The 18202-nt window shown below is 29.5% G+C and overlaps 1 protein-coding gene across 1 annotated transcript; it reads left to right on the top strand.

The window, feature by feature from the left end:
- Positions 1-248: 248 nt before the first annotated feature.
- On the top strand, positions 249-12698 carry LOC142227111 (pleckstrin homology domain-containing family H member 2-like). Its single transcript, XM_075297456.1, has 7 exons — positions 249-533; positions 608-733; positions 862-1274; positions 5867-6072; positions 6147-6310; positions 6377-6518; positions 12060-12698. The coding sequence occupies exons 1-7, from the start codon at positions 527-529 to the stop codon at positions 12109-12111; spliced, it is 1110 nt and encodes a 369-aa protein (XP_075153571.1). The 5' UTR covers positions 249-526; the 3' UTR covers positions 12112-12698.
- The last annotated feature ends 5504 nt before the right edge of the window (positions 12699-18202 follow it).

Genomic DNA, 18202 nt, shown 5'->3' with positions numbered 1-18202 from the left:
GCTCTCTATATAAACATTTGTTGAACAAATCTTTGAATATATAGACATATTTAGTTCTTATTTTGGCATAATAATGTCCGTCTATCCGGTGGTCGGTTGCTCTGTTTGTTTTTTCTTGGGCGATAATGCGTCTGCCATAGAAAAAAAACAAAAAACAAAAACTGAGAACTTTATGGCGGTGAGCAAAATTCAGAATGTTCGAAACATTTTTATGCTTATTCGATTATTTAGTCATCGTCAAACTTACTCATGGGACACAGAGGGCGGCGCATCAAGAATACTGGCGGCATTTTTTCTAGTTCGATGTTTTTTCCTCACAAAGCGAATCCCCAATTTCAAAGGAGAACGCGTGTTAAGAAAATATCAAATAAAAAATTAGATCAAATTTGAATTTCAATTTTGTTTGAAAAAATATTAGTGAAAGTGATATCAAGAAAATATTAAAAAATTATACCGTCACAAGTTAGATAAAGCCGTTGCATTTGTTTAATAAAAATTACAGAAAAAAAGAAAAATAAATATAACAATGTTGGGTGCGTTATTATTTTTCGTTAATTATTAAAACGAGCAATTGAAATAAAAAAAATCTTGACCTACGTTTTTCTAGAGTTGATAACATCAAATTCGGCCCAAGATTCTTTGAGGCGGCGTCTAGAGGAAATTCTCAAATTGATGCTTATGGTATGGGCCAGAGAAGGTCATGTCTTGTCAAAGCTAACACATGGCGAATATGGTATCTAAATAAAATTTCCCTCCTCCTCTTCTTATACATACTCACTCTTTAACCACCCATTAATGTCATTCATAAAAATATAAATCAAAAATTAATTATATATTTTTTCCCCATTCAATTTTCTCTAGGTGTGGACAAGACCGTGGTGGTGAAAAGCGATTCGGGAGAATTTGGTTTTCGCATACATGGCTCCAAACCTGTTGTAGTGGCGGCCATTGAACCCGATACCCCAGCTGAAAGTTCTGGCCTGGAAGTTGGTGATATTATAATTTCGGTTAATGGTGTAAAGGTCCTCGATAAACATCATACGGAAGTGGTGAAAATAGCCCATGATGGTTGTGAGAAATTAGAGCTAGAGGTGGCTCGTACTCTGGGCGTTCTAATGAATGAACAGCAAGAGCCTCCCATACAGGTTGTCTACAGTGGTTATTTATGGCGTCAAAGTGGACAGGCCAAAGGATCACCAAATACCAAAAAATGGGTGCAACGATGGTTTGTTTTGCGTTCGGATAATTGTTTATACTACTACAAGACTGAAGAGGTAAGATTGACTGTTAAATGACACAAAAGAAAGGAAAATTTAGATATCATGAAAATTTATATATCATTTTCAAAATATCGAAAAGATAACTTTGACATTTTCGTAAATTTAATGAATTCATTTTTTTTATTTTAATTTTACTTTAAATATTAATTTTAAATTTCATTTAAAGTTTTAAAGTACTTTGGGGCGGTCTTTAATTTTAAATCAAAATTGTAATTTTAGTTTTGATAATAATAATATTATTTTTTGTTTTAATTTAATTAATTTAATTTAAATTTCATTTTCAAGTTTTATAAAATTTATTTGTAATCTTAATCTTAATCTTCATTTCAATTTTAATTTTAATTCTAATTTTGTGGAATGGTGAAGTGAGCGTGTCCGCCCGTCTGTTGAAATAATGCTAACTTCCGAACGAAACAAGCTATCGACTTGAAACTTGGCACAAGTAGTTGTTATTGATGTAGGTCGGATGGTATTGCAAATGGGCCATATCGGTCCACTTTTACGTATAGCCCCAATATAAACGGACCCCCAAATTTGGCTTGCGATTGCTCTAAGAGAAGAAAATTCCATCCGATCCGGCTGAAATTTGGTACATGGTGTTAGCATATGGTCTCTAACAACCATGCAGAAATTGGTCCATATCGGTCTACTTTTACGTATAGCCCCCATATAAACGGACCCCCAAATTTGGCTTGCGAATCCTCTAAGAGAAGCAAATTTCATCCGATCCGGCTGAAATTTGGTACATGGTGTTAGTATATGGTCTCTAACAACCATGCAAAAATTGGTCCATATCGGTCTACTTTTACGTATAGCCCCCATATAAACGGACCCCCAAAATTGGCTTGCGATTGCTCTAAGGGAAGCAAATTTAATCCGATCCGGCTGAAATTTGGTACATGGTGTTAGTATATGGTCTATGCAGAAAATGGTCCATATCGGTCCATAATTACATATAGCCCCCATATAAACCGATCCCCAGATTTGACCTCCGGAGCCTCTTAGAGGAGCCAAATTCATCCGATCCGGTTGAAATTTTGTACGTGGTGTTAGAATGTGGTCTCTAAGAAACACGCAAGAATTGGTCCATATTGGTCCATTTTTTTAATTTTAATTGTATTTTCAATTTTTATTCTTATTTTAGTTTTAGTTTTAATTTTCACTTATATTTTTATTTTAAGATCAACTTTGACTTTATGTTTAAATTAAATGTTAGTTTTAATTTCAATTTGATATTAGTTTTAATTTTAATTTGTTAATTTAATTTTTTAGTTTAATTTCATTTACATTAAAATGTTGATTTTAATTTTAGTTTTAATATTAATTTTAAATTTTAAGTTGGTAGTTGTTATTGTTGTGGTTATTTCTATTTCTATTTCTAATTTTAGTTTTAATTTTATTTTATAATTTTTACTTTAATTTAATTTTGATTTTAATTTTTGTTTTGGTTTTAATTTCGATTTCAAATTTATTTTTAATTTTAATTATATTTTTAACTTTAAGTCTTATCTTATTATAATATTTATTAATTACACATTTATAGCCTGCTCCACACTGTGGAACAGACTATTATAAATTAATGCATATGTTTGCAACACCCAGAAGGAGACGAGATAGACACATGGTGTCTTTGGCAAAAATGCTCAGGGTGGACTTTTGAGTCGATATAGCCATGTCCGTCTGTCCGTCTGTCCGTGAACACATTTTTGTAATCAAAGTCTAGGTCGCAGTTTTAGTCCAATCGACTTCAAATTTGGCACAAGTATGTGTTTTGGCTCAGACTAGATCCCTATTGATTTTGGAAGAAATCGGTTCAGATTTAGATATAGCTCCCATATATATATTACGCCCGATATGGACTTATATGGCCCCAGAAGCCAGAGTTTTACCCTAATTTACTTAAAATTTTGCACAAGAAGAACAATTAGCACTATAGTCAAGTGTGCCAAATTTTATTGAAATCGGTTCAGATTTAGATATAGCTCCCATATATATATTTCGCCCGATATGGACTAATACGGTCCCAGAAGCCAGAGTTTTACCCCAATTTGGTTGAAATTTTGCACAGGGAGTAGAATTAGCATTGTAGCTATGCGTGCCAAATTTGGTTGAAATCGGTTCAGATTTAGATATAGCTCCAATATATAGCTTTCGGCCGATTTACACTCATATGCCCACAGAGGCCAATTTTTTGGTCCGATTTAGTTGAAATTTTGCACAGGGAGTAGAATTAGCATTATAGCTATGCGTGCCAAATTTGGTTGAAATCGGTTCAGATTTAGATATATCTCCCATATATAGCTTTCGCCCGATTTACACTCATATGACCACAGAGGCCAATTTTTAACTCCGATTTAGTTGAAATTTTGCACAGGGAGTAGAATTAGCATTGTTGCTATGCGTGCCAAATTTGGTTGAAATCGGTTCAGATTTAGATATAGCTCCCATATATATGTTTTTCTGATTTCGACAAAAATGGTCAAAATACCAACATTTTCCTTGTAAAATCGCCACTGCTTAGTCGAAAAGTTGTAAAAATGGCTCTAATTTTCCTAAACTTCTAATACATATATATCGAGCGATAAATCATAAATAAACTTTTTCGAAGTTTCCTTAAAATTGCTGCAGATTTAAACGTTTCCCATATTTTTTTACTAACATTGTGTTCCACCCTAGTGCATTAGCCGACTTAAATTTTGAGTCTATAGATTTTGTAGAAGTCTATCAAATTCTGTCCAGATCGAGTGATATTTAAATGTATGTATTTGGGACAAACCTTTATATATAGCCCCCAACACATTTGACGGATGTGATATGGTATCGAAAATTTAGATCCACAAAGTGGTGCAGGGTATAATATAGTCGCCCCCGCCCGACTTTAGTCTTTCCTTACTTGTTTTTATTTTCATTCCAGCTTTAAATTTCAATTTTCACTTATTTAATTATTTTAATATTTATTATTTTAACTTTAATTATTTTAACTAAATTAACGTTTAGTTTAATTTTCACTTAAATTTTACTTTTACTTTTAATTAAGTTTTTATTTTAATTCTAATTCCAATTATAATATCACTTTTTATTTTAATTTAGATTTTTATTTAAATTCTATTTAATTTATAGTTAATGAGTTTATTAATTTGATTTATAAATTTCAAGTTTTTTTTTTATACCCACCACCATAGAATGGTGATAGGGGTGTAATAAGTTTGTCATTCTGTTTTTACCACATCGAAATATCTATTTACTACTATACAAAGTATATATATTGTTGATCAGGGAGAAATTATAAGACTATATAAACTTGTCCGTCTGTCTGTTGTAATCACACTACAGTCTTCAATAATGGCGCTATCGTCCTGATATTTCACACAGATTCGTCTTTTATCTGCACGCAGACCACAAATAGGTGTGCCGAAAATGTTGTGAATCGGTCCATGTTTTGGTATACCCCCATATAGACCTAACTATCTTTCGATTTGACTTCTTGGGCTTCTAGAAACCGTAATTTTAAACCGATTTTTCTGAAATTGGAAATTTAAAGGTATTATAAGACCACAAACAGGTGTGTTGAAAATGGTGTGTATTGGTCCATGTTTTGGTATAGCTCTCCTTATAGACCGATAGCCCGATTTTACTTCTTGGGCTTCTAGAGACCGTATTTTTTATCCGAATTGTCTGAAATTCGTAATCTAGACGTATTTTAGAACCACAAATCGGTGTTGCGAAAATAGTGTGTATCGGTCCATGTTTTGGTATAGCCCCCATATAGACCGATGTCTTGAGTTGACCTCTTAAGTGTGTAGACATCCCAATTATTATGCGATGTGCCGGAAATTCAAAATTTAGAGGTATTTTCGGTCCGTAAATAAGTGTAGCGAATATGTTGTGGAGCTATAGAAAAGCAGCTCCCATTTGTTAAGTCTCCCTATTTCTATGCTGGTATATATGATTGCTTGGCAGAGTATCTCTCATCAAATCCACCTGAAATTCTATATATGTATTGTCAACTAACCTGACGAAGAGTTTTCTAAGGAAACAATTATATTTTTTGATTCATGGTGATGGGTATTTAAGATGCGGCCCGGCCCGGCCCGACCTTAAGACCGTATATACTTGTTTTTATATAAACTTTAAGTTCAATTCTAATTTTAATGTTAATGCTAATTGCAGTTTTTAATTTTAATTTAAGTTTTGATAACGATTTTATTTCTTTTTTAATAATAATTTTAGTTTTAATTGTAGTTGTAATTTTAAAATTAACTTTAATTTTGGTAATAATTTTAATTGTAGTTGTACTTTAATTATATTTTTACTTTTACTTTTAATTTTAATTTTAACTTCAATTTTTTTTATTTTTATTTATATATAAATTTAAAATTTATTTTTAATTTCAATTTAAATTTATATGTTAAATTTAATTTTAGTTTTTCAATTTAACTTTAATTTTTATAATATGTTATTAATGTAATGTGTATTAGAACATACTTCTTCCTGCAATTCTTTCATAATTCATTTAAAAAATCTTATCACTTTAAAAAGAAAATTCGTTCATTTTATTAATTAATTTTTTTTTATTATATTTTTAGGATACTCAACCTGTGGGTGCCATGATAATGGCCAAACATACCGTTGAACCCTGCCCCCTTAAGGTTGGTAGACCTCATGCATTTAAGATTGATTCGGGCGAAGGTATACCCTTATATGTGGCTGGAGACAATGAAGATGTATCAAATCGATGGATGAATGTTCTAAAGAAAGCAGTGGCCCAAGAAAATTCATGGTTAGACAAAAGGTAAATAGTTCGAAAATTAGTGGAAGAAAAACTTTTCAATTTTCAATCGACAACTTTCTTACTTTTAATTTTAGTGCCCGTAATCTTTACAAACAACCTAGTCATATTTTGCGACCTGATTGTTTTGGCTATCTAATGAAATTGGGTTCGAAATGGTGTGGCTGGTCTAAACGTTATTGTGTTTTGAAAGATGCTTGTTTGTATTTCTTTCATGATGGCATTTCAAAATCTGCTTTGGGTATGTTTTTTTTTTCTCGGAAAATCTTATCCCTTGGGAATAATTGTTTTATCGTTGTCCCTACAGGTATGGTGTGTCTCCATGGCTATAAAGTATCGTCCATGTCAGCTGCTGCTTCTGGCAAAAAATATTCCTTTGAAATTATACCACCTGAACCGAAATTACGGCATTACTATTTTTACACTGAATCCGAGATGGAGAAAAAGAGGTGAGTATGCAAGAGCTGGAAAGTAGGAGAGTAAAACATGGTTACATCGACTTACGACCATATAAAGTACAGTGAAACCTCTCAAACTTGGACACTCGTCCGTTTGCCACTTGTAATAACGCTACAGCCTTCAATAATGGAGCTATCATTTTGAAATTCAGCACAGATTAGTTTTTGTCTGCAAGCAATTCGAAGATGGCTATTTCTCTGGTATAGCCCATAGACCTATCCTTCTATTTAATTTGAGCATAATTCTTATGCGATCTGCCTAAAATTACAAATCAATGGGTATTCTACAAATAGGTGCGCCGAATATTGTTTCTATCGGTGCAGGGTTTGGTCTTTATCTGAATTGCTGGAAATTGGAAATCTATAGGTATTTTAGGACTATAGGTACACTCATAGGAAAAATCATGCACGGCGTGCTCATTTCAAAACGATTCGTTCATGAAAGTGAATCAACACACATGTGGTGTTAAACGGAGAACAGGCGGTGTCAATCTAACAACGATAAAATGACACCACTCGTTGTCGAAATAACAACCAGCGTTCACGATCTGAAAACGTTATGGTTAAGAATTTATAAACAGAATTAAAAATAGATTTCCGCTACCGTGACTCGAACCTGTGTTTTCTGCACCATACGCGTTAACAGTCGCCTTAGCACATTGCACCACCGAGGTAGTTGCCATAATGAAGTCTACCGATTATTTTAAGACTTTTCATGGCCAAAGAAAAGCGAATGCCGTTCATGAAATCGTGAACGCCCGTGGACGAAATTGTGAACATTCCGTATTGATTTTTTATGAACGTTCCCGTTTCATTTTGTCACCATCTGTTCACGACTATGGAACGTAATTTTTCTATTAGTGTAGGTGTTTCGAGTACAGTGTACATACACAGAAAACATTTTCACAAAAATTTTTCCAATTAAAAATTTAATTGAGTTTTAAAAATTATTCAATTAAAAATCTAATTAATTTAACAAGTTTTTTAATTGAAACAAAGATCAATTCCTCAAGTGCATTTCGGACTCGGTCATATAAAGGAGCTAAATATAGAATCGGGCAGCACTCAGTGATAAAAGAGAAGTTCACCGCTGTGGTATCGGAATGGACTTAATAGTAGAGGTGTGCGCGTGACACGAAATTGTCGTGACACGCGTGAATCGTGAACGAAACCTGTAGCAACTCTTGTGAATGTGCGTGAATGGGACTGAAGCAAATGTGTCGTGCGTAAGTGTGAGTGAAATTTTACTCACGCACACACCTCTACTTAATGGTCTCAGTAAACCCGAAATTACGGGCTGCCACCTTGCTGAGACAGTTGGATGTCCAAAAGGTCGGATGATCGAGAGATCATGGCAGAGCAGTTTAAACGCAATTCGAGGAATATTTTAGATCGTTTCTTGATAGTCGACAGAGCTTCGAACGATTCGCAGGAAACCTTTGTCCACGGTTTTCTGGGACTAACATTCTCGCCGTCACGGCTGCATATTTTCAAGGTCATTAGGTCCGCCCGTGTAATGTCGATGTAAAGAAACTTTATTTAACAGAAACCTACATCTAGTTGGCCACCGTGGAGCAATGGTTAACATGCCAGTCTTGCGAATAAAGGGTCGTGGCTTCAATCCATGCTTCGACCGAACGCCTATAAAATATTACGTATATTCCAAAGAGAAAAGATGTTCGACATTAGCATACCACAATATTAAATTTTTAATGTGAAACTTCAAAATGTGTCTTATTAAAGACTTAAAATCAGCATATAAACGAAATGGACTGTGTTTTTTGATCAAAATTATTTTTTTATTACAAAAATAAAAATTTTGTAACAATAAAATTATTGTGGCGATAAAGGTTTTCGAAGAAATCCAAAAAACTCTAACAAAAGAAAAACGTTCTCGGTATACGTTTTTCAAACTTTTTTTCTTTGCGTGTATGTATATGGGAATATAATCCTTTCTTGAAGGATGGTATCGAAAATGTATATCAACAAATTGGGTATAATAATGTCGGTCCCTTCCGAATTTAGATTTTCCTTAATTGTTTTTATATTGTATTTAAATATAAAAAGTATTTTTATACCCTTCACCATAGAATGGGGGGTATATTAACTTTGTCATTCCGTTTGTAACACATCGAAATATTGCTCTAAGACCCCATAAAGTATATATATTCTGGGTCGTGGTGAAATTCTGAGTCGATCTGAGCATATCCGTCCGTCCGTCTGTTGAAATCACGCTAACTTCCGAACGAAACAAGCTATCGACTTGAAACTTGACACAAGTAGTTGTTATTGATGTAGGTCGGATGGTATTTCAAATGGGCCATATCGGTCCACTTTTACGTATAGCCCCCCATCCGATCCGGCTGAAATTTGGTACATGGTATTAGTATATGATCTCTAACAACCATGCAAAAAGTGATCCACATTGGTCCATAATTCCCCCATATAAACCACCATATAAACCGATCACCCGATTTGACCTCCGGAACCTCTTGGAAGACCAAAATTCATTTGATTCAGTTGAAATTTGATACGTGGTGTTAATATATGGCCTCAAACACCCATGCAAAAACTGGTCGAAATTGGTCAATAATTATAATATAAGCCTTATATAAACCGATCCCCAGATTTGACCTCCGGAGCCCCCTGGAAGAGCAAAATTCATCCGATTCGGTTGAAATTTGGTACGTGATGTTAGTATATGGTAACCACCAATCATGCAGGAATTGGTTCATATCAGTCCATAATTATATATAGCCCCCATATAAACCGATCTCCAGATTTGACCTCCGGTGCCTTTTGGAGAAGCAAAATTCATCGGATCTGGTTGAAATTTGGTACGTGGTGGTAGTATATGATATTTAACCACCATGTCAAAAGTGGTCCATATCAGTCCATAATCATATATAGCCCCCATATAAACCGATCACGAGATTTGGTTTTAGAGCCTTTTGGAGGAGCAAATTTCATCCGAGTCAGTTGAAATTTGGTACATTGTGCTAGTATATGGCCGTTAGCAACCATGCCTAACTAGGACCATATCGGCCTATAGTTATATATAGCCCTCAGATAAATCAATCACACAAAAATTGGTCCATATCAAGTTCATAATTCTATGTAGCCCCCATATAAGCGACCCCCATATTTCAATTCTGGCTCTCCACGTATCGTGCAAAAGTCCATGTCGATTCGTAATTATTCGTAGACTTACTTATACATAAATTTTTTGTCTAATATATAACACGTATGGATTAACCCCCATTTTCATGAAGCTCCGTTAGTGCTACGTTAGCTTACGAACTTTTATACCGTATTATGGACTTCTCTGTCATCTTGGCTATATATTCCATATGTCAGTTAGGAATTTAACTGCTGAATTTGTATACCCTGCGCCACAGGGTATTATAAGTTAGTGCATATGTCTGTAACACCCAGAAGGAGACGAGATAGACACATGGTGTCTTTGGCAATAATGCTCAGGGTGGGTCCCTGAGTCGATATAACCATGTCCGTCTGTCCGTCTGTCTGTGAACACATTTTTGTGATCAAAGTCTAGGTCGCAATTTAAGTCCAATCGCCGTCAAATATGGCACATGTTCCTAATTTGGGTCAGAATAGAACCCTATTGATTTTGGAAGAAATCGGTTCAGATTTAGATATAGCTCCCATATATATCTTTCGCCCGATATGGACTTATATGGCCCCAGAAGCCAGATATTTGGCCGAATTTGGCTGAAATTTTGCACTAGGAGTATAATTAGTAGTATAGTTATGTGTGCAAAATTTGATTGAAATCGGTTCAGATTTAGATATAGCTCCCATATATATCTTTCGCCCGATATATACTAATATGGTCCTAAAAGCCAGAGTTTTGGCCCAATTTGGTTGAAATTTTGCACAGGGAGTAGATTTAGCATTGTAGCTATGCGTGCCAAATTTGGTTGAAATAGATTCAGATTTAGATATAGCTCCCATATATATCTTTCGCCCGATATGGACTAATATGGTCCTAGAAGCCAGAGTTCTGGCGCAATTTGTTTGAAATTTTCACTAGGAGTACAATTAGTAGTGCAGTTAAGTGTGCAAAATTTGATTGAAATCGGTTCAGATTTAGATATAGCTCCCATATATATCTTTCGCCCGATATGGACTAATATGGTTCTAGTAGCCAGATTTTTGGCCCAATTTGGTTGAAATTTTGCACAGGGAGTAGATTTAGCATTGTAGCTATGCGTGCCCAGTTTGGTTGAAATCGGTTCAGATTTACATATAGCTCCCATATATATGTTTTTCCGATTTCGACAAAAATGGCCAAAATACCAAAATTTTCCTTGTAAAATCGCCACTGCTTAGTCGAAAAATTGTAAAAATGACTCTAATTTTCCTAAACTTCTAATACATATATATAGAGCGATAAATCATAAATAAACTTTTGCGAAGTTTCCTTAAAATTGCTTCAGATTTAAATGTTTCCCATATTTTTTTACTAAAATTGTGTTCCACCCTAGTGCATTAGCCGACTTAAATTTTGAGTCTATAGATTTTGTAAAAGTCTATCAAATTCTGTCCAGATCGAGTGATATTTAAATGTATGTATTTGGGACAAACCTTTATATATAGCCCCCAACACATTTGACGGATGTGATATGGTATCGAAAATTTAGATCTACAAAGTGGGTATAATATAGTCGGCCCCGCCCGACTTTAAACTTTCCTTACTTGTGAAAGACTTAAAGTCAGCATATAAATGAAATGGACTGTGTTTTTTGATCAAAATTATTTTTTTTATTACAAAAATAAAAATTTTGTAACAATAAAATTATTTTGGTGATAAAAGTTTTCGAAGAAATCCAAAAAACTATAACAAAAGTAAGACGTTTTCGTTTTTACGTTTTTCAAAATTTTTGTATATGAGAATATAATCCTTTATTGAAGGATGTTATCGAAAATGTAGATCAACAAAATTGAGCAGAGTATAATATAGTCGGCCCTTTCCGACTTTAGATTTTCCTTAATTGGTTTTATTTTTTATTTGAATATAAAAAAATATCTTTTTTATATTTAAATAATTGTTGTTGTTGAATATTTTTTCAAATTCAATGAAATGAAAAAATGTTATTCGTCATGCGAAAGACAACAGATAGACGGACATCCGGGGCTAGATAGATTCAGAGTTAGCTAATCCCTCAATACATCTTACGATATACAGTGGAACCTCTGAAAGATGGACACCCATGGTCGCATAAATTTTGTCCACCTTTGAGAGGTGTACTGGTATGAGTGGTTAATTTTAATGTGTTAATATAGCAAACGTCCCCCGTCCACGTTTGAGAGATTTCACTGTAGTACCAACATTTCTCAAAGGGATATTTTTAGATATTATCATATCCCCATGGGACGTTTTTTAAGGTCGTTTTAATCGAAGTTTTCCAAAATATTAAAATTTTCTGAAATGCCGCAAAATTTGTTTTTTTATTCTTATAGACAAAGATAATAAAACATTTCTTCGTTTGTGTTTTTTTTTTTTTACAGATGGATCTCAGCTCTTGAATATTCCATAGATCGTTGGATAAAATCTGGGTAACTAAGGTTGAAAACCATCACCAAATCAACAAAAAGAAAACGACGTAGCTTTAGTTATTTCATGGAATAGGTCATCATTATTACCTAATACCAAACACCTCGTCACATTACCAAGTCATCATACCTACATATGTGTGTAAATAGAGTATCGCAGTTCAAAGAGCATTGCACCCCACTCCTGCCCCAAGCACTATAAGGAAACCAAATCAAGAGAGATAAGATGACGATGAAATGAAACCCCCCCAATTATGTACAATGTAATGATCATCAATACACCTTTGGTCACCTACAATATTCACCACACACTCACACACACACACATGCTCACTTTCCTCGCCAAAGTCAACATTAAATGGACTACTAGAGAAAAACAAAAGACACTCAATTCTAAATAAAGGACAACAACCTTAGCATTTTATTATTATTAAAGCAAAAATACAAAACAAAAACAACCAATATACACTTATCGTATATGTGTATCAAATAATCTCTCAAGTATCTGCAATAATTTACAACAACAAACAGATCGGATAAATGTAGCTAAAATCAACAACAATAACAACAACAAAAGTATATTATGCAGGCGTATATATTTGTCTTCGTAATGCACATATAATAGATTGGATTTAGAAAATTGGAAATATAAAATATTTATTTCATCCAATGAGAATTTTAAATTTTAATATTTCAAATATTCTACATAGAAAAACAGTAAACTGTATTATGAGAAAAAAATAACTACTTAGTGCGAAAATTAAGCCAGATTGTGCTTCATTTTCTGAAATTTCCATATCATGATCATGTCAACCATGCCGTAGGTTATTTCCACTATTTATGGGAATCGAATGAACATAGTTTTCTTACTTTGTCAAAAGCCGGAATTGAGTCCTTTTCATTGCCTAAAAAATATACCTTGGATGTTCATTTGAATAAAGCATAGGACAGAACTCATTCATAAGAGAGAAATCCAAATAAAGTTTTGACAAAATTTTCTATAGAAATAAAATTTTGACAAAATTTTCTATAGAAATAAAGTTGTGACAAAATGTTCTATAGAAATAAAATTTTGACACAATTTTTTATAGAAACGAAATTTTGACAAAATATTTTACAGATATAAAATATAGCCAACATTTTCTATAGAAATGAAATTTTGACAAAATTTTCAATAGAAATAAAATTTTGACAAAATTTTCAATAGAATAAAAATGTTGACAAAATTTTCTATAGAAATAGAATTTTGACAAAATTTTCTATAGAAATAGAATTTTGACAAAATTTTATATAGAAATAAAATTTTAACAAAATTTCCGATAGAAATAAAATTTTGACAAAATTTCCGATAGAAATAAAATTTTGATAAAAGTTTCTATAGAAATGAAATTTTGACAAAATTTTGAATAGAATAAAAATTTTGACAAAATTTTCTATAGAAATAGAATTTTGACAAAATTTTATATAGAAATAAAATTTTGATAAAATTTTCTACAGAAATAAAATTTTGACTAATTTTTCTATAGAAATAAAATTTTGACAAAATTTTCTATAGAAATAAAATTTTGAAAAAGGTTTCTATAGAAATAAAATTCTCAAAGGAAATAAAATTTTGAAAAAAATTTCTTTAGGAATAGGATTTTGACAAAATTTTATATAGAAATAAAATTTTTGACAAAATTTTCTATAGAAATAAAATTTTGACAAAATTTTATATAGAAATAAAATTTTAACAAAATTTCCGATAGAAATAAAATTTTGACAAAATTTCCGATAGAAATACAATTTTGATAAAATTTTCGACAGAAATAACATTTTTACTAAATTTTCTATAGTAATAAAATTTTGACAAAATTTTCCAATAAAAATAAAATCTTAACAATATTACCTATAGAAATAAAATTTAGACAAAAGTTTCTATAGACATAGACAAAAATTTCTATTGAAATAAACTTTTGACAAAATTTTCTATAGAAATAAAATTTTGACACAATATTTCGTAGAAACAAAATTTTGACAAAATTTTCTATAGATATAAAATATAGCCAAAATTTTCTATAGAAATAAAAGTTAGACAAAATTTCCAATAGAAATAAAGTTTTGACAAAATTTTCTATAGAAATAGAATTTTGACAAAATTTTATATAGAAATAGAAGTATGACAAAATTTTATATAGAAATAAAATTTTAAAAAATTTCCGATAGAAATAAAATTTTTATAAAATTTTCTATAGAAATAAAATTTTGACTAAATTTTCTATAGAAATAAAATTTTGAAAAAGGTTTCTATAGAAATAACATTTTCAAAGGAAATAAAATTTTGAAAAAAATTTCTTTAGGAATAGGATTTTGACAAAATTTTATATAGAAATAAAATTTTTGACAAAATTTTCTATAGAAATAAAATTTTGACAAAATTTTATATAGAAATAAAATTTTAACAAAATTTCCGATAGAAATAAAATTTTGACAAAATTTCCGATAGAAATACAATTTTGATAAAAATTTCGACAGAAATAACATTTTTACTAAATTTTCTATAGTAATAAAATTTTGACAAAATTTTCCAATAAAAACAAAATCTTGACAATATTACCTATAGAAATAAAATTTAGACAAAAGTTTCTATAGACATAGACAAAAATTTCTATTGAAATAAACTTTTGACAAAATTTTCTATAGAAATAAAATTTTGACACAATATTTCGTAGAAACAAAATTTTGACAAAATTTTCTATAGATATAAAATATAGCCAAAATTTTCTATAGAAATAAAAGTTAGACAAAATTTTCAATAGAAATAAAGTTTTGACAAAATTTTCTATAGAAATAGAATTTTGACAAAATTTTATATAGAAATAGAAGTATGACAAAATTTTATATAGAAATAAAATTTTAAAAAAATTTCCGATAGAAATAAAATTTTGACAAAATTTCCGAAAGAAATAAAAATTTTGATAAAATGTTCGATAGAAATAAAATTTTGATAAAATTATCTATAGAAATAAAATTTTGACTAAATTTTCTATAGAAATAAAATTTTGACAAAATTTTCTATACAAATAAAATTTTGATAAAAGTTTCTATAGAAATAACATTTTTATAAAAGTTTCTATAGAAATAACATTTTCAATGGAAATAAAATTTTGACAAAATTTTCTATAGGAATAGAATGTTGACAAAATTTTATATAGAAATAAAATTTTGACAAAATTTTCTATAGAAATGGAATTTTGACGAAATTTTATATAGAAATAAAATTTTGACAAAATTTTCTATAGAAATGGAATTTTGACAAAATTTTATATAGAAATAAAATTTTAACAAAATTTCCGATAGAAATAAAATTTTCGGTAGAAATAAAATTTTGACTAAATTTTCTACAGAAATACAATTTTGACAAAATTTTCTATAGAAATACAATTTTGACAACATTTTGTATAAAAATAAAATTTTGACAAAATTTTCTATAGAAATAAAATTTTGACAAAATTTTCTATAGAAAAAAAAATTTGACAAAGTTTTCTATAGACATAAACTTTTGATAAAAATTTCTATAGAAATAAAGTTTTGACAAAATTTTCTATAGAAATAAAATTTTGACAAAATTTTCTATAGAAATCAAATTTTGACAAAATTTTCTATAGAAATAAAATTTTGACAAAATTTTCTATAGAAATACAATTTTGACAAAATTTTCTATAGAAATACAATTTTTACAAAATTTTCTATAGAAATAAAATTTTGACAAAATTTTCTATAGAAATAAAATTTTGACAAAATTTTCTATAGAAATAAAATTTTGACAAAATTTTCTATAGAAATAAAATGTTGACAAAATTTTCTATAGAAATAAAATTTTGATAAAAGTTTCTATAGAAATAATATTTTCAATGGAAATAAAATTTTGACAAAATTTTCTATAGGAATAGAACTTTCACAAAATTTTATATAGAAATAAATTTTTGACAAAATTGTCTATAGAAATAGAATTGTGACAAAATTTTATATAGAAATAATATTTTAACAAAATTTCCGATAGAAATAAAATTTTGACAAAATTTCGGATAGAAATAAAATTTTGACAAAATTTTCACTAGAAATAAAATGTTTATAAAATTGTCAATGGAAATAAAATGTAAAATTTTCGAAAGAAATAAAATTTTGATAAAATTCTCTATAGCAATACAATTTTGACAAAATTATCTATAGAAACAAAATTTTGGCAAATTTTTCGAAAGAAATAAAATTTTGAAAAAAATTTCTATTGAAATGAAATTTTGACAAATTCACCTATTGAAATAAAAAATTGACAAAATTTTCTATAAAAAACAAAATTTTGACAATATTGTCTATAGAAATGAAAGACATATTTTGGATCCACACATACGTACGTATTTATCGATTTTGATATACGCCACATATAGACTGATCTACCGATTTGACTTCGAGACAGTGCAATATTTATCCGATTTGCGGAAATTCACAATTTAGAGATATTAAAATTTTGACAAAATTTTCGATAGAAATAAAATTTTGACAAAATTTTCTAAAAAAAAATTTTTGACAAAATTTTTCATACAAATAAAATTTTGAAAAAAAAATCATATAAATAAAAATTTGATAAAGTTTTCTATTGAAATAAAATTATGATTAAATTTTCGATATAAATGAAATTTAGATAAAATCATCAATAGATATATATCACTAGAAATAAAATGTTTATAAAATTTTCGACAGAAATAAAATTTTGATAAAATTTTCTATACACACAAAAACAAAATTTTCTGATTCAATCCAATTAATTTTTAATTAATCCAATTAATTTTTAATTGAAATGTCTTCAATCACAGACATGATAGTATCAATTAAAAAATTAATTGAAGGTCACTTAAAAAGTTAATTGATCCAATTAAAAAATTAATTGATACTATCATTTTTGTGATTGATTTTTGTTTCAATTAAAAAATTTGTTGAATCAATTAAATTTTTAATTGAATATTTTTTAAAACTCAATTAAAATTTTAATTGGAAAATTTTTCGTGAATTTTTTTGTGTGTAGAAATAAAATTTTGACAAAATTCTCTATAGAAATAAAATGTTGAAAAAATTTTCTAAGAAATCAAATTTTGACAAAATTTTCTATAGAAGTAAAATTTTCACAAAATTTTCTATAAAACTAAAATATTTACTCTGAAAACAAAGGTTTGAAAAAATTTTCTATAGAAATAAAATTTAAACAAAATTTTCTACAGAAATAAAATTTTGGCAACATTTTCTATAGAAGTAAAATTTTAACAAAATTTTCTATAGAAATAAAATTTTGACACAATTTTTTATAAAAATAAAATGTTGACACATTTTTTATAGAAATAAAATTTAGACAAAATTTTCTATAGAATAAAATTTTCTATAGAAATAAAATTTTAACTGATTACAAACGGACTTAGGAAATCGAAAACTTCTGAAATGAAGTCATTAAGGGTGTTGGGATATCTCTCTCACTCCCTTCTATAAATCTTGACTCAAATCTATAACACTCTGATCACAAAATATTTTAGATTGAATTTTCATAGCCAATGTAACCCCAATCTATTATACATGTATTAAGGTAAAACGAATTTATTTAGTTCATAGTTCTACCTAGCCATAGGGGAGCGTATAAGTTCGGCTATTATTAAAAACAAACAAGCTATAGGTCGATAACTAAAGCACCAAAACTAATAATTGAAAAACAAAACAAAAATTAATAAAATAAAACGGTAAATACAAAACGAATTGAATGCATCATATAGTAAAACAAAAAAAAAATAAAACATAGAGAGAAGCCATAAAACAACTAAACAAGATAATATTCAATGTGTGAAAAGAAACAAAAAACATTAGATAAAAATTCAACAACTACCACAAAAAAGCAACTACCAAAGAAATAAAACAAAAACAAAATATATGAAATTATGAAAACAAGAAGAAATATACATATATGCATTAAAACTAAAATTAGACAAACGACAAAGAAGCCGACATATAGACAACATACGGCATACGACATACAAGTGGACAGACATCATGAGATGGACCGAAATGATACAAAGGAA

The sequence above is a fragment of the Haematobia irritans genome, chromosome 2 (assembly GCF_050003625.1).
Source record: "Haematobia irritans isolate KBUSLIRL chromosome 2, ASM5000362v1, whole genome shotgun sequence".
NCBI classification, from domain to species: domain Eukaryota; kingdom Metazoa; phylum Arthropoda; class Insecta; order Diptera; family Muscidae; genus Haematobia; species Haematobia irritans.
The sequence above is the reverse complement of the archived record's forward strand: the minus strand, read 5'-3'. Positions and strand labels throughout refer to the sequence as shown.

Bases quoted from the DNA above. Each gene is read 5' to 3' on its own strand.
- LOC142227111 (XM_075297456.1), top strand. The intron at 734-861 runs GTATCTAAATAA...AATTTTCTCTAG, and splicing joins GCTAACACATGGCGAATATG to GTGTGGACAAGACCGTGGTG. The intron at 1,275-5,866 runs GTAAGATTGACT...TTATATTTTTAG, and splicing joins ACTACTACAAGACTGAAGAG to GATACTCAACCTGTGGGTGC.